The 27,049-nt window shown below is 32.9% G+C and overlaps 1 protein-coding gene across 1 annotated transcript; it reads left to right on the top strand.

Moving 5' to 3' along the window:
* The first annotated feature begins 7,685 nt into the window (after positions 1 to 7,685).
* Positions 7,686 to 26,287, top strand: LOC139488452 (alkylglycerol monooxygenase-like). Its single transcript, XM_071274057.1, has 11 exons — positions 7,686 to 7,915; positions 10,496 to 10,623; positions 12,531 to 12,682; positions 13,541 to 13,644; positions 14,092 to 14,187; positions 14,847 to 14,979; positions 17,330 to 17,409; positions 19,898 to 20,032; positions 20,459 to 20,575; positions 23,303 to 23,385; positions 24,953 to 26,287. The coding sequence occupies exons 1-11, from the start codon at positions 7,799 to 7,801 to the stop codon at positions 25,140 to 25,142; spliced, it is 1,335 nt and encodes a 444-aa protein (XP_071130158.1). The 5' UTR covers positions 7,686 to 7,798; the 3' UTR covers positions 25,143 to 26,287.
* The last annotated feature ends 762 nt before the right edge of the window (positions 26,288 to 27,049 follow it).

Here is a 27,049-nt window from a genome sequence, read left to right as displayed (position 1 = left end):
TTCTAACGGTATTGGTGGTTTCATATAACGACCCGTCTCGACAGACAGAGGTAAAGTTCCACATCTAAGTTTACATAAATTACTTCGTAAGTGGCGTGGCATTGCGTTAATAACATAGTGTTCAGGTTGAAGGTCCTTCTTATAACGTCTATATAGTCTCAACTTGTTTCCATTCACATTCGAATTGTCATTCCAAAGTTTGGTAAACCACAACTGTTCATCTAGTATTCGTAATTTACTTTTAATGACTTTAAAAAATAGTTTTTTGCTAATTCCGGGCTGCATTAAATGTTCTACAGACATATTGCGAAATAACTTTAAATAATCACATTAAAGTTCCAGGATCTACGTTTTCGTTTCGACCATAAATGTATCTTATAGAAAGTACGAGAATTATCTGAATTTTCAAGTTTATAAAAGAATCTCAAAACTTCCAGTCTTTGTTTAGCATGACATGACAGCCATCCTAAATCACCCTGTACTACAGTATTGAAAGTCAATTTAGTCACTCCAATGAATATTTTACTAGCCCTGTTTTGAACGTTATTAATGAGTCTATGTTCAGTAAGTCCCCAAATCGATGCAAAATATAACAATATTGGTCGTACCAAACTTTCATACAGTTTTGTGAACACTTGATATGTCATACCACCATAAGCGTAAAATTTCACAGTCAAACAACTCAATGCTCGGCTGGCAGATTTAGAGAGTTCTTTGACGGCTTTATTCCATGTTACATGTTCACTGAACCAAATACCTAAATATTTGTATGAATCTACATATACTAAACTATGACTTCCACAGAAAAAATTGAAAGTAGAACGTTCAACAGAGCTAGACCTAAAATGTATGACATTTGATTTACTACAATTAATACTTAATCTCCATTTATGGCACCATGCATTAACACAATCAAGCGTACATTGTAAACTAGCCTCACTTGGACCTAGTAAGACGATATCGTCTGCATAAAGTAAAATACTTACATTTATACTATCAATATCAATACCCTTATTTAAAGACTTAATTTTTGTAGCTAAATCATTAATATACAAAGCAAAAAGCGTTGGAGAAATCAGACACCCTTGTTTCACACCACATGAAACTGGAAATATTGACGTAAAGACGTTGTTATTAACACGTACAGAACATGTTGTGTTGTCATACAAAGATTTAACAGCATTAAAAATTTTCCGTTAACACCAAACGTTTGTAATTTTAATGCCCGCGTCACACTGTCACACATCGTAAGACCTTCGATTATCTTCGTGATTCATTCGTGTAGACATCGTAATGTCAAAACTGCCCGATGGAAACGATGGAAACACGAATGCAATACGATGTTCAAAGATGCATTCCCGGTGACATTACGATGGTGAGGATGGTGATACGAACTCAATACGAACCCTAAACATCGGACGCACCTTCGGGGATTTTTTAACATGTTGAAAAATTAAGAACCCTTCCCGAAGTTGTCCCAGAAGGCTAGAAAAAGTGGCCGATGGTTCTACGATGGTTAAAGATGGCACTACGAATAGCCCTATCTGGATACGATCAGTCCCTATTTTGAAAATTTCCATAATGCCCGCGTCACACTGTCCCGATTTTTACGCCGATGGTAACACGATTATGGAAATTACTGTGCATTGCATACTTTTATGAAAATTTGACCTTTTCACCAGTTCTTAGATTTTATCTAAAATGTAGTGTTTTTCTTATGATACATTTTATTGGTGAGCGTCGGTGCAAAACGTTCATGAAGCCAAGAGTACCATTTCCTTCGAAGGCAAAACAGTTCTGTGAATTACATATATCATCAGGGTTATCTGTGCATAATTTTCAGTCTAACATACTATAATGATTTGTTACTTTTAGTATATAACTTTGTTACTTATCTAGTGAGTACTTGATAAGTTAATATGGACTTGAACGATTTTTTGCTCGACATAATGTGTAGATAACTGTGTTGTTTGAGACTATATGTTGTTCTATGGATTACATATGTCTTTTGTTGTTTGTCTGCTGTCTCAGTAACAATCCACACACCTTTTATCTATATTATGAAATATAACTGATGTGTACTGTTTTTAAAATTTACTAAAACAGAAATTGTCTGTTTGTCTGTTGTATTTTTGTTTGTTTCATTCTTCAAATATTTCATACATGTTAAGGAAGAGAAAAAATAAGCAATTTCATACATGTTAAGGAAGAGAAAAAATAAGCAATTTCATACATGTTAAGGAAGAGAAAAAATAAGCAATAGATACTGTATGTAGGACATATTTATTTGAATTTGCTGAATAATCTAGAAGTTGGCATGACCACTAGATACTTATTTCTACGAAAGCATTTGACAGAAATGTATTAGGTACATGTATGTCAACAAGTACTAGTCTAAGAGTATCATGGCTCGATACACGTAGTATCGAGTATCGAATATCAACATAATACTCGACTATTCGGAATTGTGTTAGTACATTGTCTCCCTCTTTTCCTCGTTTATTATTTGCTTTTAGAACATCCCTTTTAAAAATACTGAATGAGCATAGTCGAAACAGTTCGTATGTTCTTAATTGTTGTTTCAAATACATCCGAAATCATTAGTATGGACAGTAATATATCATGTCAAACTTTGAGGTTGAATTGACTTTGATATGTGGACTAAACTAGTAAAAGCATGTTGCACCATAGTAGATCGAGGAGACTGTTTCTCACAAAATTACAAAACCGACAGAAAGATAAATACCGGTACTTTCCCCAATAGACATCTTGGGCTGTGTACACTTATATGATTGTGTAATTTGTAAGTTTGTACAAATGATCGATTTCTATTCAACAACAAAGTAGATATTCGACAGGTACATGGATTTTAAGTATGATAATATGTAAAATGTATCAAACCAATATATTGGGTGAAACCTATGCAATGGGGAGATAAGTCAATTGAAATTTTATTGGAAGGACAACTTATAACTACTTAAACTTCTCCAAGAAATAAAACTACTGAAAATCACATATTAATACATGTATATTTATTAATCTTAATCAAGCAATAAAATCAAACATAACACCATAGCACTATTTCATAAACTTAAAAGTTGTTTCTATAATTCTTTTGAAATCGGTCTTTTACTTATCGTCTGTTGTTCATTGCAGAAGTTTTTCTCGTAAGATTTCTTTTGATTCCCTTGATGAACATTAACAGTTTCGAAACTGATTGTTTACATTTTGAGTTTTTCTTCTGACAATTATTATTCCGCGACTGGTTTTCGGTCTCTAAGTCAGAAAATATGTTGTAGAAATCTTCGAGTGACTCTGTCTTGATGCTGTTATCGATAGACCATGTCACGACACTTCCGGTATTAGCTGCGCATGTTTCATGGTGCTGCTTTTGTACTTGACCTATCAGATCTTCCATCATGGTAGATGAAGCAATCGGATTAGATCGCTTTGTTCTTCGTCTGTTGTTTCGTAGTGCTGATTTAGAACAATCATCTATCATAGTAGAGGAAGCCAAAGGTGTAGATGCTGAAGCTGGTATTGAGTTTCTCTTGGCTTTTGGTGTTGTTGCTTCTGAGTTTTCATACTGATCATAATATATTCTTCTGGAGAGAAGTTCCTCTTTATAGTCTAACTCTGGTTCTGATTTTTCGTCCTTGTCACGAGATTCTGAGTCGGTTAAATTAAGTAAAGATATGTCGTTATCGTTTCCTTCGGTACTGCAGCATTCTGATGAAAAACTGTTGTTCTGGAGGTTATATGACTTAGTTTGTTTCTTTGTGGCATGACATGGTGTGTCCAAATTGTTTTTCTGGGAAGACAACAAAGCGGCCGAGAATTCCCTCAGAACTGATTCCATTGTAGCATCATCCTTCTTTATTGAATGCCCTCCATCTGTTTCTTGCAACTATAAATCAAAGAAAATGCATTAGTTTGTTAGTTAAAATTAATGAACCGGAATTAAGTTTAAATATCTATTTTACATATCTTTTGCAAAATAAAACTTGCAAATATTTAAAGTAAAATTTGCTTTAAATATATTTGTCTTTGGCTAAACAATATATATAAAATTACAAATTAGTGTATAAAATATGAAACGTGCATCATATTCGAATAAATGCGAGTTCTCCAAGTTCGGAAGTGTTATTTTTTGTTGTTGCTTTTCTTGTCAAGCTGATAATTTCCGATATAAATTAAGCCATAGGTTTTCTTTTTTGATATATGATCCTTTATAGCTTACTTTATGTATAAAGTATGTGTTTGGCTTTTTGTTATCGGTCGTACGATGACCAATTTTATTTTTTCCCTTCCTTGATGTTTGGTCTCTGGTTGACAGTTGGTTCTTTAGCAATTGTGCCACTTCTCCTAATTTTACATTTATCATCAATGGGAAAATTCAATTTTACGATGTCATCATAAAGTAGAAATATAAAAAAGGGAATTCTGGTACATGCATTAAAAGATAAAAAAAAACTAATCAATCAATAAACAAATGGACTAAAAGAAGATAATAGAAATAATTTTAAAAAGAATCATATGACAAAAAAAATAAAATAAAGGAATTTATAAATTAAATATAACTTACAATCTTGGACAATATAGACAAAGCCTTTACACCAGAAACAACTGTATCCAAATTATCCTGGAGTAATATATCGTTATCTCTCATTTTACAACGTTGATTAAATAAATCCTTCTTGATAATAGTAATATTGATTCGGTTTTGTATGTCTTTGAAGAATAGGCTTAAATTTCTCCTCTTAAATAAAATAGCTATGTTTGTATAAATAAAACCGACTGAGATCTCATTGAGTTCGTTGTAGTAAGAAGAGTACGTTGACTCTAACTCAACACGAGCTATATATAGCTAGAGAGGATTTACTAATTAAAAATTAGAACATATGTTTGTTAAATATTTTTAACAGGTGTTTGCGCGAGCGCGCGTGCTCTTAAAATAACACCTTATGTCTTTTTATGTATTGATTAGGCGAAATGATTATAAATGGTGAAATTAATTAACGAGATAATTGATCAAAAGAGAAATTAAGACCTGCGTTTATTCATTTATTTTTTTGTTATATCCTCTTACCAAAGATAAATTCGCCAAATCTTTTGACTTTTATAAATATCTATTTGAAATATTAGTTGTTCTTCAACGCAAATATTTTTATCAGAATAGATGTTGAATTACAGACGATAATTCTGAAGTACGGTGGCAGAATGAGGCCATGCAAGAAATATTTTTTTAACTTGTTCCCTCCGTAGTTTTCAGTTCAATTCATCACAAAAATTGAGAATGAGTTAAACTTATTTCTATCATTTTTTGACGGCCGTATTTTTGTTTACTTCTTGAAATCTTCTATAGGATCAGCCAGAGTTAGTTCCCTTACATCATATCAAAATGCATAATTTGAATAGATAGAAATGCTACTAACCAACCGATATATATACTGTGTACAGCAATATCAAGGGTAACAACAGCAATTGATTTTTGAGTGATCTTTAGGCAATTCATAAATTGGTATCATGTTCGAAACCACAATAAAATGTTTTTAAAACCTTAAAATATAAATGAGAATCAACGAAACAGCGCAGATTGAAAGATTTCTGGAAAAAATCCAATGTGAAAATTTTCTGCATTTGAGTAAGCAACAAACACGTACGTACAAAACGTATGGTTTATTCAAAATAACAAAATTTTAACAATTGATGACGTTAAAACCGAACATTGCAAAAAATATGTTTTTTCTAGTCTTTTCAATGTAAGTCATTGTATGTTAACTTGATATTCTGATTATAAATAAATAATGAATAGATTGCAGTATGCGTATTGCCTAATGACAAATGTGTCATCCGTCTACTCACCGAGAACAAATTGAAAATTAAGACAATAGATACGTTCGATCAACAATGACGATGCCGGCAAGGCGAAATAATTCAATTGAAAATGGAAAATAAACGTATAATACGATGAGGTATAGGAAGCATATCGTTTGCATTTAAAGAGGGTTCCTACGATCTCCCCGAAGTGTTGTTGCAAGGATTTTGTTTCACCAAACATAAAGACATCATGGAACTATAGATCTACTCAAGATCTGATTTAACGTACACATTCCAACCGGAGATGGTTGCATATTTATACAAACTGCACTGCCGAACGAGAGAAGTTTCATAATTCCATACCTAAGTCAGCCCTTGCATTTGGAAAAGTAGATATGAAACATAAGGCTTATTGCATTATCAATAACACCCCTAAACTAAATGAAAATTGTTAAAAATTGACTATTAAGGGGTCAACTGACCATTTTGGTCATGTGACTTATTTGTAGGTGTTATTTTGTTGAATATTATTGCTGTTTATAGTTAATCTCTATCTATAATAGTATTCAAGATAATAACCAAAAACAGCAAAATTTCCATAAAAATTACCTATTTGGGGCTAGCAACCCAACAACCAGTTGTCCAATTCATCTGAAAATTTCAGGGCAGATAGATCTTGACTTGATACACAATTTTACCCCACTTCAGATTTGCTCTTAATGCTTTGGTTTCTGAGTTATAAGCCAAAATATACATTTAACCCCTATGTTCTATTTTTAGCCATGGTGGCCATCTTGGTTGGTTTGGCGAATTAACGGACACATTTACAAACTAGATAACCCAATGATGATTGTGGCCAAGTATGGTTAAATTTGGCCCAGTAGTTTCAGAGGAGAAGATTTTAGTAAAAGTTAACGACGACGGACGACGACGACTGACGATGGACGCCAAGTTATAAGAAAAGACATCGGCCCTTTGGGCCAGGTGAGCTAAAAACGGTATCTATTTTACTGCGCTAGATGTGTATTTCGACAAGAAAAGTAGTATGTTTAGTGTGACGTCCATTTTAAATGAACTACTGCATATTTTTGTTTAGGGCCCTGATGAAGCCCGTCTCCGGGTACGGGATTTTCTCGCTGTGTTGAAGACCCATTTGTGACCTTCGGCTGTTTTCTGCTCTTTAGTCGGGTTATTGCATGTCTCTTTGACACATTACTCATTTCCATTCTCAGTTTTATCTGCATTGATGATATAGTCAAAATACTGGAAGAGAGTTGAAGTAATATTTATCGAAAATCTAGATTTTTCCCGAAATAATATCATGATATAGTGGGATTATTTTTTTTTTTATATCTATCAAGTGTATTATACAATTCCAGAAATTATCAGCAATATTAATAGATTATCGTTGATCATCTCAACGAGATTGATTTTTTCGCTTGAGCCGGGACGGCGAAAGCGAGAAAGGCAATCGAATTGAGATGATCAATGATAATCTGTTATCGCTATTCTACTTATGACGACGTTGTCAATTTCACGTAAATTTCGTTAGCAACGACACGTGCCTGCTCAGTTTCTAGCGATAATTTTCTATCTCTAGCGAGAAGCATGATATGAAAAATTATCACAAAAAAAGATCAAAGGAAAAATGCACAAAATAGCGATAATATCGTTTATCCAGATTTACATTATTCACTACAGTAAGGAAAAGAGCGAAGACTCTAACATTCGTTTACTTGAAAGATATGGTCATAGTCGTTTACTTGAAAGATATAAGATATGGCCATATTTTATATTTCTAGCTCAATAAATTAAATAAATATCGGATTTTATCTTTAGTCACTACCTGAACCGATTTTAAAGTTATACAATGTTTACTTTAAATATCTTGTACACACACATATGACCCTTAACTTTATATATAACCAAATAAACACTAGTATATAATCTTTCTCATTTCACTTATTTAACACCCAACATGGCTAGTGCATTAAAAGTGCCGTTTCAGGTTGGAATGAGGCGGCTGTTTTATGCTGTAACACCTAATGAAACCTCCTTCTCTGATGTTAAAGACGTACCGCCCTACACAGACGAAGTATGTATATATATCAACAAATCTATTTCTATTTTCTATGGATCTTTTCCTTACTAGAATACGCTAGCTAACTCTTTATCAACTTTAACCCTTTTTCCGTTTAATTGATGGACTGAGTGACCATTGATTAATTGCTTGATTGGTTGTAGGTTAATGTCCAGGGGTAAACATTCAGGCTTAATCGGGGCGAAATACTTAAAAAAAAAAAGAAAATTAAGTAGGTGTGCAATGTTGGTTGACAGGGATGACGGGCGGGAATTCGACAGCTATTATGCCCGTGTCACACTGTCCCGATTTTTATATACGATGGACACCCGAATGCGAAAATTGTAAGTTCGTACGAAGTTGGTCCCGATCTCGTTAAAATACCAAAAAGTGACCGAAGCAAGTACGATGAATAACGAAGTCTATGCGATGGTGCCGAAATTATATACGACAGCAAAAGATGGACATACGAAGTTTAACCGAAGACGAGTATTTAAGCTTCATATCTCAGCCGAAGCCTACACGATGGATCACGAAGGCTACGCGATAGATTACGAAGGCTACACGATGGTATTACGATGATGGCGCGATGGCCATACGATGTCTAAAAGACGTCGTGTACAGCTTACGATGCATTTAAATTATATGCCGAAGGCCTCACGCGTTTTAAATTGTTTGATCAATATTGAATATATATTATATTGTACATTTAATTTGGTATGGTGTTACTTGTTACGAATATCTTAAGCGCTATTGAATTTAAAGTTCAAAGGTCAAGGTCACAGTGGCAGTTGTAATACAAGGCAATATCACCCTTGTGGACACTCTAAAACCAATATGCTTCAAAAGATTTTAACCACATTTGATATATAATAAATATACCAAATGTGGTTAAAATCCTCCTTGTAATGATCTGACATTTTTTACGTTCAAGGCAAAAGGTCAAGGTCATGCAGATGGACTTGTTTTTTTCTCCTTGAAATAGCACAATACACAGGAAATTGGTTGCTCATTTTTTTACCTGCTGGTTCTAAAGACAATATTAAAGGTATTTCCAGTTACTGAATGTTTTGGTTGATTTCTAAAAAAATAGTTTATGTATCAAATATGCATATTCAATTTACCATTTTCTGCATGTGTCATATACAAATATAGTGTCCATATTTGTCCCCAATATGTTACAAACGAGGGGATGCCACGCTCGGCATTGCCTTGTTTGAACTGTAAAATAGGTGCACTAGTCTGAATAATCACCAATAATTATTCCCATGTTGACTGATCTATCTTAAAGGTAAGGTAATGGGTTCGTTGATCCCTTTTATTCAAAAAGAGTTCTTTCCAGGAGAATATCATAATAATATAGACAAAAGGAAGGATGTGGGGAAAGCAATAAATGCGGCAAAATATGACATATAGAAAACAAAATGGTTATGGAGTAAACATTCGTGTGACAACAACTCAGACGATATATAAAAAATCAGAATAATGAAGAAAAAGTTGGTTTCCCTATATACGTGTACATGCAGTGTTGGTGTACGAGGCGCGTTTATGATTTTCATTATGTTACTTGATATGAAAAATTGACAAAAAAAAATTTTACTTGTAAAAGTAAATCCTGAGCCTGTAATAGATGCTCTTCTTGTTCCATTTGAATTAATAGAAACAACGCTGTCGCCTTTCTTGTTCTCATAGAATTATATGATATGAGCTCCATGTTTTGTGAACGCCTTTCTTAACTGTCGTATTAGACTGACCAGTGCATATCGCGCATGGCACTTTAAATGTATTTTAGCGCGAAAATTAACTTACATTTAGCTGGATTTATTGCCGTCGTAGTTCCATCTTGTCGCCTTCGTACTTTTATTCGATGGCAACACGACGGGATTACGAGGTCTTTACGAAGTCGTGTTGCCATCTTTAGACCTTCGGGTAGCTTCGTGATTCATTCGTGTAGACATCGTAATGTCAAAACTGCCCGATGGAAACGATGGAAATACGAATGCAATACGATGTTCAAAGATGCATTCCCGGTGACATTACGATGGTGAGGATGGTGATACGAACTCAATACGAACCCTCAACATCGGACGCACCTTCGGGGATTTTTTAACATGTTAAAAAATTTAGAACCCTTCCCGAAGTTGTCCCCGAAGGCTAGAAAAAGTGGCCGATGGTTCTACGATGGTTAAAGATGGCACTACGAATAGCCCGATCTGGATACGATCAGTCCCGATTTTGAAAATTTCCATAATCGTGTTGCCATCGGCGTAAAAATCGGGACAGTGTGACGCGGGCATTAACAATTGCATATACGATATACGATGTAAGATATGGGCGGAATATTGGCATCGCATCGGACCATCTACGGAACAACCCCTCATAGTGTTGTGCAACATTGGTTTTACAACGTACAGAGATCATGCCATCAACCCAAACAAGGCATCGGATTTAACGTCCATATTTTTGTGAAAGTCCATACCGGACAGCCTAATATACGCGCCCACTTTTACTAAGATTGGAGAAGTATATAAATGACATATTACTAATAGCTATACATTATAAAATAATGATAATTTTTTGTTTGTATTTTTTCAGTCTGGACCATTCTTCTTCGTTTTAATATTCCTAGAGTTGGCCATTTCATCTTACAAAAAGGATGGAAAGTACAGACTCGGTGACAGTATTACATCCATTAGTGCTGGAGTGTTTTCTAGATTTCCATTGTAAGTTTTTAGGATTTACATACTAGAATATATCATGTATTCTGGTGATATCGTAAGATACACTACACAATTGGTTTATTGATGAGCGTTTAATGTAATAGCCACTCAAGGATTGACCTCGATATCATCTGCTTTTGTCATAACCAACATTAAAACCCATGCTTATTGTGCCTTTGTTCCTATGCAACAACCCACTGAGATGGCGCCTGTCTTGTTATTATAAATAAATGATTATTTTCCAAATTAAAATTGACCATCCCTCATGAAATCTTTCTATATAAGTCATTATTCTTTTTTTCTTCCTGAATATTAATTAAGAAATAATTAATGGCCTGGGCCGTGATCTTCGAATTCTTTATAATTTTGTTCAGGAAGTTAACGCGGCATTTGCCCTCTTATTAATGTTATACACAATCATGAATGTATTATGTATACATATACAAATGTATCATATGTATGTGTTCATGAACATACGTATCATATGTATGTATACATATACAAATGTATCATATGTATGTGTACATGAACATACGTATCATATGTATGTAAACATATACAAATGTATCATATGTATGTGTACATGTACAGACGTATCATATGAATGTGTACATGTACACACGTATCATATGTATGTATACATTTACAGACGTATCATATGAATGTGTACATGTACATACGTATCATATGCATGTATACATGTACATACGTATCATATGTATGTGTACATGTAAAGACGTATCATATGTATGTGTACATGATCAGACGTATCATATGTATGTGTTCATGTACAGACGCATGTGTACATGTACAGACGTATCATATGTATGTGTTGTTTATGTACAGATGTATCATGTATGTATACATGTACAAACGTATCATATGTATGTGTAGTACATACGTATCATGAATGTGTACATGTACACACGTATCATATGTATGTATACATGTACACACGTATCATATGTATGTATACATGTACAGACGTATCATATGAATGTGTACATGTACATACGTATCATATGCATGTATACATGTACATACGTATCATATGTATGTGTACATGATCAGACGTATCATATGTATGTGTTCATGTACAGACGCATGCGTACATGTACAGACGTATCATGTGTATGTGTACATGATCAGTCGTATCATATGTATGTGTACATGTACAGACGTATCATATGTATGTGTTGTTTATGTACAGATGTATCATTTATGTGTACATGTACAAACATATCATATGTATGTGTACATGTACAGACGTATCATAGGTATGTATACATGTACAGACGTATCATATGCATGTACACGTGTACAGATGTATCACATGTATGTTACATTTACAGACGTTTCATATGTTTTTGTACATGTACATACGTATCATATATACATACGTATCATATGTACATGTATGTATACACATATACACGTATCATACGTATGTATACATATATAAACGTATCATACATGCACAGACGTATCATATATATGTTTACATGTAAAGATGTATAATTTTCAAATAACTTTAAATATAATATTTTATTTATCTCTCAATACTGTCGACGTATCATATCGATATATGTTTATTTCAATCAACCTTCAACTGATTTGATTAAATAAAGATTAAAGATGTCAGAGGATCAGAACCAAAAAGCGAAGGTTGTAATCTGAATTCCAGGATTAATAAAACTTTTCGGGTGAGGCACGGCCTACGTTACGGTTCACGTACATAATTTGCAAAAACAATTTACAATAAAAAACAGTATATACGAGTGACTTGGTCAACGCAACTGCTACATGTAGTAGGCGTATCGTCACCGAGGGTATCGCAAACCCAGAACTATATATTAAATACATTTTTTTATTCATTCTATATGCAAAACAATGGATTGTCAATATTTTAGGTTATTCATAAAAGCCATTAGCCTTGTGTCGTATATGTGGGTACATGAGCACTTCAAAATATTCGAGTTACCATGGAATTCACAATGGACATGGTGGTTGTGCTTTTTAGGCGTAGATATGGGTTATTACTGGTTCCATAGATTTGCACACGGTAAGACTGTTTATATAGACTTGCACAAAGAAGTACTGTTTTCGGAAGCTCTGATAGACTGATGTGTGATATTGTTTCACATGGTTTTTGAATCATCTTTCAATTTATTACATATTTGAGCAAAATGTTTTTAAACAGATTAATACAGCAGCAGTTAATAATATATTTATTAACAATAAAGAAGAAGGTCAATTTGACAACTTTTATTATAATTTTTTTTTCTAGAAAATAGTTTCATGTCATGTGTAGTTTTTCGTGAGCAATATGCTCATTATTTGTGCTTCTCACGTCCGGCAGACTATGTCCGGTCGTCCGTTCGTCCGTATGGAATGTATTATAGATACAGCAACGTCCACGTGGGATCAGGATCTTCTGGTGGAGAATAACACACTCTGACGTTACAGAGCTTTAATAACTATTTGAAGGGCATGTTGGGAGGCGAAAAACCTGCCATTATCTTCCATACACAGCTACTTTTGTATAGGTACTATTTCTGTATGTAAAAAATCTGTAGTAACGGAAATTTACGTTTAATATTTAGTAGTATTTCATTACTTTATATGTGACATTTAAGTACCTGTATTTACAATACTTGATTTGTACTACAGCTCTTTGGTACAGAAAAAATACCAAGAATTCTAGCGCCCTGCTTCAAGGTTGACCTACTTTAAAGAACTTATTTTTTGAATTTTAAAATCGTTCATTTGTTCCGGTCATGAATATGTATGAAATATTTGCCACTGGACAATGAGCCAGCTAAATCAATCAATAAGTCTACATGAATCTTTAAGAATTCAATAATTCTATTTTGTTTATTTCTATCTTTCTATGTATTACATATTTATTTGTTTGTATTAGAGGTGAATTTTATGTGGGCAGCCCATCAAGTACATCACAGTTCAGAAGACTACAATCTAGCTACAGCCTTACGACAATCTATCTTACAGAGTTATACATCCTGGGTGTGTATACTATTGACAAAACATTGAAATCTGGAAATGTATTTTGCATATTCCCACACGTCAAATTCGTCACAGTCATCGCACAGGACTATTGCTATCTACATTTACAACACAAATGACATACACATGTCAGTGCTTCTGAGACATGATAGTCTAAATATATATCACAAATAAAATAACACTACCAAATCACAATGATTTAAAACTGATAGAGTTTAGAACTAAAAAATCCCATAGAAAACCGCTGATTACATAAATTATGACAATATTACTTACTGTAATTTTTTTATCGTAGAAGATGTGTGTACTGGGTTTGTTGCTTCTTCTAACTACCAAAGACGGTAGAGAGTCCCATATACCAGATTTCGCCAATTATATAAAACTAGAGTTATCCCTCCTTTTACGTCATTTGATGCACACTGTTTTTATTATTTTACGTATTTGCAGGTGTTTTATCTACCACTTGCCTTATTTATCCCACCACAGATTTTTATTGTCCACATGGAATTGAACATCTTATATCAGTTTTGGATACATACACAGGTACGAATGGTTGATAAGAGTATCTCATTTCTTTTTTTTATACAGATTAGACTGTTGGTTCTTCTTTCGAATGGTTTTACACCAGTAATTTTTGTGGCCCTTTATTGCTTGCTGTTCGGTGTGAGCAAATGCTCCCTGTTGAAGGCTGTACTTTGAGGAATAATTGTTTACTTTTACAAATTGTGACTTAGATTGAGTGTTGTCTCATTGGCATTTTTATGTCGCGCTTGGGCCTCTCTCTGTAAACAAAACTAAGTGAGAGATCTTATTTAAATTAGATTGTGCAACTGTTTACACAAAAAGTGAACGGTTTAACAATCCGACTCGGGGGATTAGTCTTGAACAATGTAGGGGCTTAATCAGAACATACTATCGTCATGAATATAGCTGCATATGTAATGTTTGCAGCTGAACGATACACATTCTTTAATGTATTCGTTAATCAACCAATCAATTCTTAGAAAAGCTGTTTTTTCATGAATTTTACAGGTCAATAAGTATAAAAGTTGATTTGAACATAACATACTATCGCAACATTTAGTTATTAAAACTTTATGTCATGACCATATTGGAATTCCTTAAAGAAAGAAACTCTTCCAGATGATATGCAAATTTGTGAATGATAAAATTATGATAAATTGCAAATGATTATTTTCCAGTATATAAAATCCCTTGGGCCATTAGAATATATACTAAACACTCCAAGTCATCATAGAGTACATCATGGTCGAAATCGGTATTGTATTGACAAGAATTATGCCGGAACCCTTATCATATGGGACAGATTGTTTGGTAAGTTAGAAAAAAATTATATTTGATTTTATTTGATGACCATATCTCACGCAAATATTGTTGGGTAAATAATTGATTTTCTTATTAGTTTTTCACAAATGACACGGACTCACGCACGTTTCTTGGTACCAGCACTTCATCATGAAATGCAAACTTTGACATATTTGATTTATTTTTGTTATGAGGAGAACCGTATGGACATATCACAATGACCGACAAGATAAAAATAAATGGCCATTTATTACAATTGACTGGTAATATAACTAACTTGACCGGATTGAAACCGCAATTTTTTTTTATGATATTTTGTCTTGTCCTGAAAATGGTCTACTGTTACAATTGAATAAGACACGAAATGGGAAAATTACAAAAACATAAACTGTGGGGAAATCATTTAACTAAAGACAAAAGCGACTGACAAATAGTGATAAAAGAAACACAAAATAATAACACGTTTATAAAATTAGCTGTATAAACAGTACGTTGGTATGACTTTATAAAGCTGATAAAAGAGAAACAAAAGAGATTCATTAAGAAGACTGCATTTTCGCAATTAGAGATGCAAATTTGCATGTGTAGTCCATGTTAAGCTTTCAGTAATGCGTAGATGCATTTTTAATGCAAACAGGTTTATGTAATCAAAAAGGATTAGAATGAAATTCAAAACAGTGTGGCTGTGGCCATTGATTGACAGATTAAATTCATCCATTGACTGGGACAATTTACGTGAACGTTTGTCTGTAACGACCACTGTTCACGACGTACCTACGATAGACATTTAAACTGTGGGGTCACTAAAGGTTTCTTAACGCCTTTAATTATAAAATAATTCGAAAAATTAATCAGGAATAACCTTTATGTTTTGATTTATATAATTGATATAAATCAAAACATCGTGTTATTTCTGATTAATTTTTCGAATTACTTTATTAAGGTGTTGAGAACCTTTGGTGACCCCATAGTTTAAGTGTCTTTAAAAAGTACATAGTGAGAAGTGGTCGTTACATACAAACTTTCACCTAAATTGTCCCAGTCAATGAATGAATTTAATGTGTCAATCAATGGCCACAGCCACACTGTTTTGAATTTCATTCTAAACATCTAATGTTAATTAAACTCAATTTAACTAGTTGAAATCAATTTCGGGAAAATTCGAAACCGGTGCGGATGCATAATTAATAAGATCTCAATTGGGAGATAACAGTGGGACTGTCTCGATATCTATACTATTAAACGAGAAGACCTCATTTTGTGTGTCGCTTCTCTTACTTCCGCAACAAATTAATCGTCATACCTCTGTGTCTTATAGGTACCATGCATAGTCTCATTTGTCATCCATTGTTATGATTATTCAGTTGGGTTATTTTGGGTGAGAAACGGTAAAAAAGGCGTCCTGGTTTTAAACTTTTAAACATAATTTTCATAATTTCTCGGGGACAGGATAATTATCTTCGCGTTATTCTGCATGTATAGACTCTCTATATAATAAAGCAGTGATAGCTGTGGAGAAGAAACTTGGAATTTGTAGTTAATAGCAAATACACTTTATTTATAATACACATAGTATACAGAAACTCGAAAATCATGGAATTAAACAAAAAACAAAAGAATAACGGACTTTGGAAAAAAGGGAGAGGGTTTACGATAATTGTCCCGTCTCCAAGTACCTATGACTTTTGATACCTTTTCTTAAATTCTTCAGACATAAAATCTTTTAAAGATTTCATCCTACAACAGTTTACTTACTTTCAACCAAGCTCTAAATGCCCGCGATTTCGCTGGTGTGTTCTAGTTTTGTTTAATGCAGGATTTTATCACGAATCCATATGTTTAACAAAGGCAACAGTCGTATACCGCTGTTCGAAATTCATAAATCGACTGAGAAAAAACAAATCCAGGAACATTTCAAATTATTTTTTATTCGACGCCAATTTTATTTGTTTAAAATCAAAATTGACAGCTCATATGGCTTTTCAAAAATAATAAATGACCACTAAAACAGAATTGAATATGTATTTTTATTTCTGACTTAAGGTAGATACTATTCTCATTGGTTGACCATGATAGACAAATATAGTGATAGGATTATCTAAGTTGGTCATCAGTTTGTCTCAAAGATCAGTGAACGTCATTTCTTGAGTGGAGTTTTTTGTATAACTTGTGGTGAAGGTTCTTGCTGTTCCTTGATGTCACAGACAGAAAAAAAGACAAAAACAAACACAAAAACAAAACAAAACAACTAATAAAAGGCTCGGATGCATTTCTAAAAAATCTTTTAGTGATTTTTAATGAAAGTGTTTCTCAAATTCTTTTTGAGAAAAAAAATCGAAAAAGCATTATTTTTAAACAGGAACCTTTGAAGCAGAAAACGAAGAAGTAGTATATGGGCTGACCCATCCCTTGAATACTTTTGATCCAAACTACGTACAGGTGAATATAATAATATTTTATTAGTCTAAATGTTTTTAGTAAATTAACAAAACTTGCTTGCTTCGAATATACATGTACATGTAGAACGAGATACAAAATACAATATTACAATCTTTGAATTTCTGAAAGTAAATTGTCGTGAATTTATGTCACAGAGACTATGTGACGATGTGTCGTTGACACAACATCCTAAAGCAAATAAAAAAAAACCTACAATAAGCATGGATAAATCACATAAAAAAAACTCCGCTATTCCTTGACTTGAGTGGCAACGATAGCATTATAGGATTACTTTTTTTCTGATCGGTTCTTCCCTCCCAGCAGAATTTGTTTGTTCCAGGTTAAAGTTTTGAAACGTCTTGTTTACATATAATCGTCCCACTGTAAAAGAGGGGCGAAAGATACAAGAGGGACAGCCAAACTCATAGAGCAAAAATAACTGACAACGTCATGGCTTAAAAAGATAATGACGTTGTCAGTTATTTTTGCTCTGTGAGTTTGGCTATTTTTTCATTTCTTTTATGTGAAACCATGTTATAAGAGCTATCTTCGAATTCTCACATTTTATCATAAAATTCTATGTTGTAGATAAGTAATACAACTACATATTACGCCATTTTTCAATATTAAACAAAAATTTACCTAAATTATTTTAAAGTTCTTTCACATTGTGAACTGATAACAACTGTATAAGTTTAAAAGTGGATGAATATTACCAATACTATTTCTTAATATGTAGTTTTCTTACATCACTATATCTATTACATTCTAGAATAACATGGTATTCATTTTCTACTATATTGGTATTGCACATAGTACATAATCTATTTTCTCTATCTACATTGTAATAGCTGCCTGTTTCTATATTGAGGCTATGGGCGGAGATATGATATTTACATATAAAAGGTTTATATTTTGATTAACAGGTCTATCTAAATAAAATTGCAGTATATCTGTGTCATATATATATCTATAAAGTATACATTTTGATGAATAATTAAAAAAAGCATTAACATCAGCAATAAAGGTATCTTTCATTCTTTGTTTTAACTCGTGTATGAATATATCAACATTATTTACTCTTTGCTTTAGTCATACATCATGAAAACCATAACTACATAAAATATCTTTTACTGAACAAGCCCAATTCGATTTGTCATTGTTTTTTTTAAATGAACTCTCCAACATATCTCCATACCATGCTTTACGTATACAGTTATCAGTATTTAATAATTTGAACCAAAACTGAAACAGTCTTCCTTGTCTTTCATAATACATTGGATAACGTCCCAATTCACAGTAAACCATGTTATTAACAGCAGTTTTTCTAACCGTTAGAATTTGTTTAAAAAAATATAAATGTGCTTTCTCTATATAATCAGCTTTATGATTACCCCACACTTCACAGCTATTATTAAGTATAACCGTTGGTTTTCCCGTTTGAATGATTTTACACTAGGAATTTTGGGGCCCTTTATAGCTTATTGTTCGGTGTGAGCCAAGGCTCCGTGTTGAAGGCCGTACATTGACATATAATGGAATGGTTAACTTTTACAAATTGTTATTTAGATGGAGAGTTGTCTCATTGGCACACACACCATATCTTCCTATATCTAGATACATAAGTATCAAATAAGGACAGTAAACCCCGGGTTGAGAGCTACCACGAAAGTACCTACAGTTGTGGTATTATTCACTTGTGGATTCTTAAAACATCAAATGCTGTATCTGTAAATGTTCATCTTCTCATACGATAATTTTCATTTTCATTTTACTTTGAAGACAAGTGTTTCTCTTTTATACTATTGGTTTATACTTAGTTTTATATATTATATATAAACAGTATTGCCATGCTTATACTCTGTTTATGAAAACTACATCTTATATTGAAAAAAAAACACCCTCACTTTGATTCAAGCAGAAACCTGTTTGTAACTAATACACTTAAAAAATGTTGATTTTATTCATTGCCAACATATTCTGAACGTTTGTTGATGGAATGTTTTAACGGAAAATTCACATTCCTAAGACCTATACTCATCGACTTGATTATCAAGGGAATGGAGAAGGAATCCTTGATCCCCATTTTTAATTCCATACCTTAAACTCCCTATCCCCTTAACTCCAGGAGAAAAAACTGACAACATTCCAGCATATTCCTATTTTACGCCCTCCTTATTCTAATTGTTGCCCCCGACTCCTCCTTTGAGCCCCTTTATTGGCATGTCCCTTTACGCCTGTCCAACCCTCATTAATCGTATATGGCATATTTCAAACGTGGGATCTTAAGAATAATGATAACAAGCTAAAACTATCCTTTATATATTGGTTGTGTCTTCTTAACTATTTCAAAATTAAGAGGCTTTGGTTATTGCATATGTCAAATTGCACTTGCAATAAAGTATACTATAGTTACACCTCTTCTCTCTCATATTTTTGTTTTCTTATTTCCCTATGCGCATTTCAATCTTATATATTTGTTTGATAGTTTTGCCACGCCAAGTATACTTTTCAACGTTTTTTGGATACAAAGGGAATAAAAAACAAACTGGGTGTGTTATTTTGTGGACCAGGATGGGAGGAAGGAAAACCTAGGACAGGATTAATTGAAGATATCCCGAACGTAAGTTTTATTCGGCTTAAATGTCAAAGCATGTGTTATTTTCGAATGACAAAGTTCATTTAGATTTATCGTTAAGTAAAAATGCCTGCTTTTGTTTGGAAATTTTTGATTTTGAAAGATTGCATAAAAACTTACAATGTTTTGGCGCGTCTACCATTTCTGGTTTTATCCTTCAAATTTGACCAAAAAATAAATACTATAGTGTTTACAATTTATGTTGAATAGTTCCGAATGATAGAATATCACACAAATCATAACGAAAGTATTTTTTTAGTATAAGAAAATACTTCACATGGACAGTTTAAATTTAGCTAAATTGACAAGGACTTCATAACATTAAATGACTTGAGTCTATAATAAGATACATATTGTATATAGATTTATATATTAACACATGTATTTATAAAATTTTGAAATATTATATAGGTCAAGGCACCACATCCAAAGTATGACCCAAAGCATTCTTTGGTATTTAATATCTATGCTGCTGTTCACTTTACAGTACTCCTGATAATGAACATAGAGCTTGTAACACAGAAAGGGGTAGGTATAGTAGATGTGTACCAATACATATAATGTGCTGTAGTAAATACCACTTTTTGTTACATCGCTTAACATACTTTATTTGATCTTGTCTTCAAGACATTATGACAAGTATACTCTTTTAGTTTTTGGTACAGTTACGTGGTCATTTTGAAAATGAATATCGACTTTAAAACATGAAAGATATCACCCTGTAAAGCCCTGGTCACAACGAACCCACGACACATCTATGCAGAGCCACGACATGAAATTTGGTCAAATCACGGGTCATCTGTGATCATCGTACGACAGTTGCACGACAGCACGCTATTTTCATCATCGTGGCGCTGTCGTGTGTCGTGGGACGAAAGAGTGAGAGTGTCTTACAACAGTCGTGCAACTGTCTTGCGTGGGTACCAACATAAACTGTTTTAATAAAAATAAGTACCAACATAAACTGTTTTAATAAAAATAATCGTACGATTGTCGCACGATTGTCTCCAGATTACAAAATTTCGTACGATGCTCGCGCAACAATGATTGTATGTCGTACGACAGTGGTGCGTTCGTCGTGCAACACATTTTCGTTTTATTCAGAAAATGGAATTCAGCGGGAATGTCCGTAGACTCCTCCCTGTCCCCCGTCACAGTGACGACGTCACCAGAAGGATCGTCTCCTGCAGTTTCCGAATCGTTTCAGATTGTGGTAGGGGTCCTTCGTCTGGTCAACATCACCCACGTTTACTGATACCATCTTTCTTTTGTTAATTTTTCTTTTTGGGTGCATCCTGGTTTAAATTCGGCGTACAATTATAATATAAACTAATACGAAAAATTTCGTTTATTTGGACCGAACTTATAATGACACTGAACAATATTGAAAGCAAATGACAAATGGCACGCAATAAATCGGGCCTTCTTCATAGACTAGTAGTTCGGAGTCAAACGCGCGAGTGACCCACGACTGTTGTGCGACAGTCATGCGACGGTCGTTCGACATTATTTACGTGTTCAATCCGCCAACATGTCATGTCGATGCTACTGTATCCAAAACAACGTTGCTATATACACTGGTATACCTTAGCATGGTTATATTATTTTAGACGTTTGAACGTGTCCTGTAACAACCTCTCAATCGTGTCATTTTCGTTTATCACGTCAATGGTTTGAATACATAGCAAGACAGGTTTATTTAATCGAGGCTTAGACCTAGTTACAAATAACTGCGTAAAATTGTTTGTTTTCACAATTCATTAATATTCAATTTGAATATGACGTTAGTCAAAATGAATGATAATCTAACATTTGATATTTTCAATGAACAAAGTATGTTATTTTTAAACAACAGAAACCGATTTTCTTTGTATTTAAGTCTAAATTTAGATATAAAAATGATTATTGAAAGAACTCCGAAAGTAAGACCTTGTACATCAACAGGTTAAATATCTCATTATAAGCGCAGATTGTTTGCCACAAAAAGAAGTGAATTTTGTAATTATGATCACCAAATAAGTGAAAACATATTGTTTTACTATACAACTGTATTTTCCTTATCTATTACCTATTTCAAAGCAAAATTCCGAGATCTCACCCTCCTTCGTCTCCAACTCTTATCCATCCGTATTCATACAGTTCCTACTGGTGAACATGGCATCTATCCAATAATCTGACCAGGTTTGGGCTATGGTTTAATGATTTTTGAACGATATGTGATGCAAAGATCGGGCGCTTTTTATATCATCGATAGGACATGTTTGAAAAAGAGATCACGTTGCGATGTATGAATATATCAGTGGGACAAAGAATTCTTGATGGTTGACTGATAATGTTGTAATCACTAATCGATTTCAATCATTCTACCTCATAACTCTGTTAGAGCAGTTTTTGTGTAAAAAATCCTGTTTGAATTGTTTAACACTAGTCATTTTTGGGGCCTTTTTATAGCTTGCTGGTCGGTGTGAGCCAAGTCTCCATGTTAAAGGCCGTGCTTTGACAAATAACTGTTAACTTTGCATACATTGTGATTTGGATGGAGAGTCGTCCTATTAGCTCCTAAACGACAGCGTTCTTATTTATATTCATATGGTGCAAAATTCTCACTAATTATGAACAAGGAAAATTCAAAGATGTCTCGAAAGATGAATCAAAATACCACTATTTAGACATACACACCTTCCTTCAATGACCAAATCACAACCACAGACTTAGAGGTTGATAGATCGATATAATCACAATCACCTATGTATTCAAATATCATTTTAGCTACATGTTAAATGTTATCCAGAAATTAGAACCATCACGCTTTTACATATTACAAAATCTTATGACATCATTATCCTTCGTTCAATGTGTGTTTCTGAAATTAGTTGTTATTAGCGACACCCCACACCGTAGGTTTGGGTAAAAATTTAACAATTATGTAGTATTTAACATTTGTACTTGTATCAATTGTAAATAAAGGCACTAGTAGTATCCCGGTGTTCAAAGGTCACAAGTCGAACGAGAGAAAACAAATCCGGATTACAACCTATAACCGAGGGAAACACATCAAATCTAAGAGGAAAAAATAAACGAACAACAGGAACACTGAAGTGAAAAATAAAACAAAACAAAACCCCATTAACATATATAGAAACGAACTATTTAAAAAATATCATTAGGATGATATCGATTTTACTATATGATTTTTTTTTGTTCGCAGTTTGAGAAGTGTTGTTAACATTTATATTTTTAATTATGTATTTTTAGAGTTTGTCACAAGCTTTGATCATCTGTTTATTATTGTATTCCGGATTCAGTCTTACTTGCTTTGGAAAAATATTTGATAATGCGTAAGTATGAATTTCTAAACACTTGAGAAAATGGTAAAAAGTATACAAAATAACAACTCTGTATGTCCATTGTCTTTCTACGATATGTTTTACCTTCACACGACTTTCTATCTCATTATATGGTGTAATTATACCTTTATATATGGTGATACCATTATATATCTTTGAAACGTTGTACCTATGCTTCAACTGAAGTATAATCTCACCCAAGTCTCAAACGACAGATACAAGTTTGAGCGGAAATTTTATTATAATTCCAAAGAAATGAAACGAATTCAACTTTTTCATGTGAACAGTTTTCGGTCAAGGATCATGCTAATTGACCATTTTAATGACAATGCGAATATAGAAACTGAACCCCAAGGCAAATTCATAAAGTGGAAGTCCCTAAAACATGAAAAATTCAAACAGAACAAGTGAAAAACAACTAGAAAAACAACTACCGTATTCTTGACTTTGTACAAACAACTTCCAAATCAAATATGTGTTAAACTTGTTTTTTAGCATGCCACTATAAACCATATCATATATTGACGTTTGCACATATTATAAAAGAAAATATTCCCATCATATGAAAAATCAACTAACATTTGTACAAGAAAAAAATATAAAGGAGAGTGCAAAAAATAAGTGCATTTGCACAACATTTATATTCAAATGCAAATGAAACGTAATTTAAAAACAAAAACAAACACATAAGGAAAAACAGGACACATATTTTAAATACCGATCATATAATGAAATGTGGATATGGTAAAAAACGTATGTATGCTTTGTTTATAGTAGAATGATAATTACATCATATAAAGATGATTTTGTATTTTATAATGACAAATTGATACCTTGTAATGTTGTTCCCACACCATATACAGGTAAAATATCACCATATAATTGTAAGATAACATCATAGAAATGTAAATGGATAGCACAAAATGGAAATACTTGTACACAGCACAGTTATAACGTTCCATGATTAAGTGTGTGCATACCAGAATGCTTTTGATTTATACAAAATGTACAGCTATAAAACTATAGATTAACTGTACATCTTTAAATCTGAATATAAACTATACGCATATAAAGCTGTATATAAACTGTACATCTGTAAAACTGTATGTAAACTGTACATCTGTAAAACTGTATGTAAACTGTACATTTTTAAAGCTGTAAATAAATTGCAACTCAGTAAAAATATACATTTACTGCACATTTGTAAATATAGATTATACCACTGCATCTTGTGTGGTACGATATCTATCCACATTTTATATAAGTTTTAATGTTAGCGATCGACTACCCATAAAACTACCACAAAAATCTCAATGATTATCTCGGTGATGTTCAAAATACAACTGTGACTTTGTAAAAAACGTTATAAAAGTGAAAACTCCGCACACAACGAGTACGTGTGTCTGAGCTCATCAACAGTTGTCTTTGTCAGTTGTCTTTTGAACGAATTTATGAGGTCATCATGTAAGTGTACCCATTTAAAAAACCAAAATGTATTTAACTACATCTTCTGATCATATGTGTTCTACATTTTATTTAAAATATCGTTCTATTACAGACCATATGCTGTGTATTACGAGATCACACGATGTGCTGTATCGTTATTACTGGATTGGATCATGTGCTTTTTTGAAGTATATCAACCAAGCGATCGTCCAGAAATCGTCAAGTTTCTACAGATACTATTCCTATCAAGTTTAGTATCCATTATGCTGTTTACCATAAGGAGGAAGGACAAAACAGCTTAAATCAATGAATACCAAGAGTATTCAAAGAAATATATACTAACCACAACATGTTCTTTTATGTGATATAAATTTTACGGGTGAAACATATAGTTATCGGTGTTTTCAAATCAAAATTGTCAACCAAAATAAATGTGATATTTCGTCAAGCTCTGAAAGTTGTCACAATTAGTTAATTTAACATTCCTGGGGTAATTTATCAGTGATTAGATATATTTGAATGATTCGTTTGCGTGCCTTTTAATGACAATAAACTCGTGCACGATTTAAGTTTGCAGAAAATATCTGAAAATGCAAATAATTAGGAAAACAAAAACAAAAAGGGAATGCAGAACAAATTTGCAGAAAAGCTGAAAAAGCATATGTGCAAAGTTTTCCTAATGAAGTAGAAATTGTTGTTTAGTTACAATGATTAAACTCATAATATAAAAGATATAGAATAAAATGTATTGTTTATATATCACAGTAACGAACCAATCTGAACAGTTCACTATATCAGCTGAACCAACTCTGTGATTGCAACAAAAACGTTTGCTATCGTGGTTACTTATGATACAAGTTTCTAAAACAATCGACTTAAAGTGTACTCTAAGTGAATAGGGGAGAATCCTTTCCTCCCCGGATTTTATTTTATTCTAGTTAAACTTTTGCAGCACTTTTTACCATTTTTTTTACAGATATATATTTCACGCTTATTAGTTACATGATGCAGATATTTGAAGTTGTACTTGAATAATCTAAAATTGACATTACAATGAATATGTACAATAACTTGTGTAACGATTGCGATATTGCTAATATGAAAGTTATTACTTAATAACACCAGGGATGTCACCCTGTCTTCTACGTATTATAACCTCAGCTGTTTATTTTCACGTAACATCTATTTATAGAATTAGATTAAAGCATTGAATACGCTATCAAGTGCCAACATGTGTTAGTCTTTGTTTGATGTATATTGTATAATCATTGATTTTACCAGTGCGATGTATTGTTTTGTTAATTTGCATCTGTTATTTTAATAAATATGTAGTTTGTCAAATAGCGAAGAATGACATTATTTGATTAAACATGTATTCAAAACAAATATTTTTTATTGAATAAAATGTGTTAATTGTCTGTTCATGAATAAAAAAAAATATCAATCAAGGTTGTTTAAGTCATTTTATATAGCGTTATTAATATACCAGTCTCCGTAAGTACTATGACTAAGGAATTTATCATCTGTGCTTTTGACAAAAAAATACAAAATAAAATAGAGATCGGAAATGGGGGAATATGTCAAAGAGAGGGCTATTTCATCTGTGTACCTTCTGACATCAATACTTTTCTATTTGTTTAACCTATCTGTACCAATAAAGTAATTTGTTTAGATTACATGTGAAGTTTCATGTTTACTACTCCTAAGCCGATTGCCTTCTCAGGTGTCAAGTAACGTGACATTTATTCCTCTGCTTTCGCATGTATTTATATGTCTTCTCAATTTGATTCATGATCTACTGTACTTAAATTCATAGAAATCGTGATAAAATATTAAATCACAAATCATAAATGCTAACTCTATTTGAGAAAAAACAGAGATATTAGCACATATGTTTACTATATTTGTTTGAATTAGACCAGTGAAAGTATTAATAAACATAAATACAACCAATTTTTAAGTCGTATCCATAATCCCATCCAAAGCACTTTTCTGGATTTACAATCATTAGGAACTGTCAAAAGCCGAATATTTGAAAGCCGAGGATGCATAATAACAGAAACAGTGGAAGAGCTATATGACCTTCGAAACACCTATCAGGATTTACCATCATCAGAACTGTCAAAAAGCCAAATATTTGAAACCAAGGATGAACAATAACAAACAGTTGATGAGCTATATGACCATAGATGACCTTCAAAAATAGCCA

The sequence above is a fragment of the Mytilus edulis genome, chromosome 9 (assembly GCF_963676685.1).
Source record: "Mytilus edulis chromosome 9, xbMytEdul2.2, whole genome shotgun sequence".
In the NCBI taxonomy this organism is placed as follows: Eukaryota; Metazoa; Mollusca; class Bivalvia; order Mytilida; family Mytilidae; genus Mytilus; species Mytilus edulis.
This window is presented reverse-complemented; position numbering and strand designations above follow the sequence as displayed.

Excerpts from the sequence above, each read along its gene's own strand:
- LOC139488452 (XM_071274057.1), top strand. The coding sequence starts at position 7,799 with ATGGCTAGTGCATTAAAAGTGCCGTTTCAGGTTGGAATGAGGCGGCTG. Across the intron at positions 13,645-14,091 it reads TACAGAGTTATACATCCTGG|GTGTTTTATCTACCACTTGC; the intron begins GTGTGTATACTA and ends ACGTATTTGCAG. Across the intron at positions 14,980-17,329 it reads CATATGGGACAGATTGTTTG|GAACCTTTGAAGCAGAAAAC; the intron begins GTAAGTTAGAAA and ends ATTTTTAAACAG.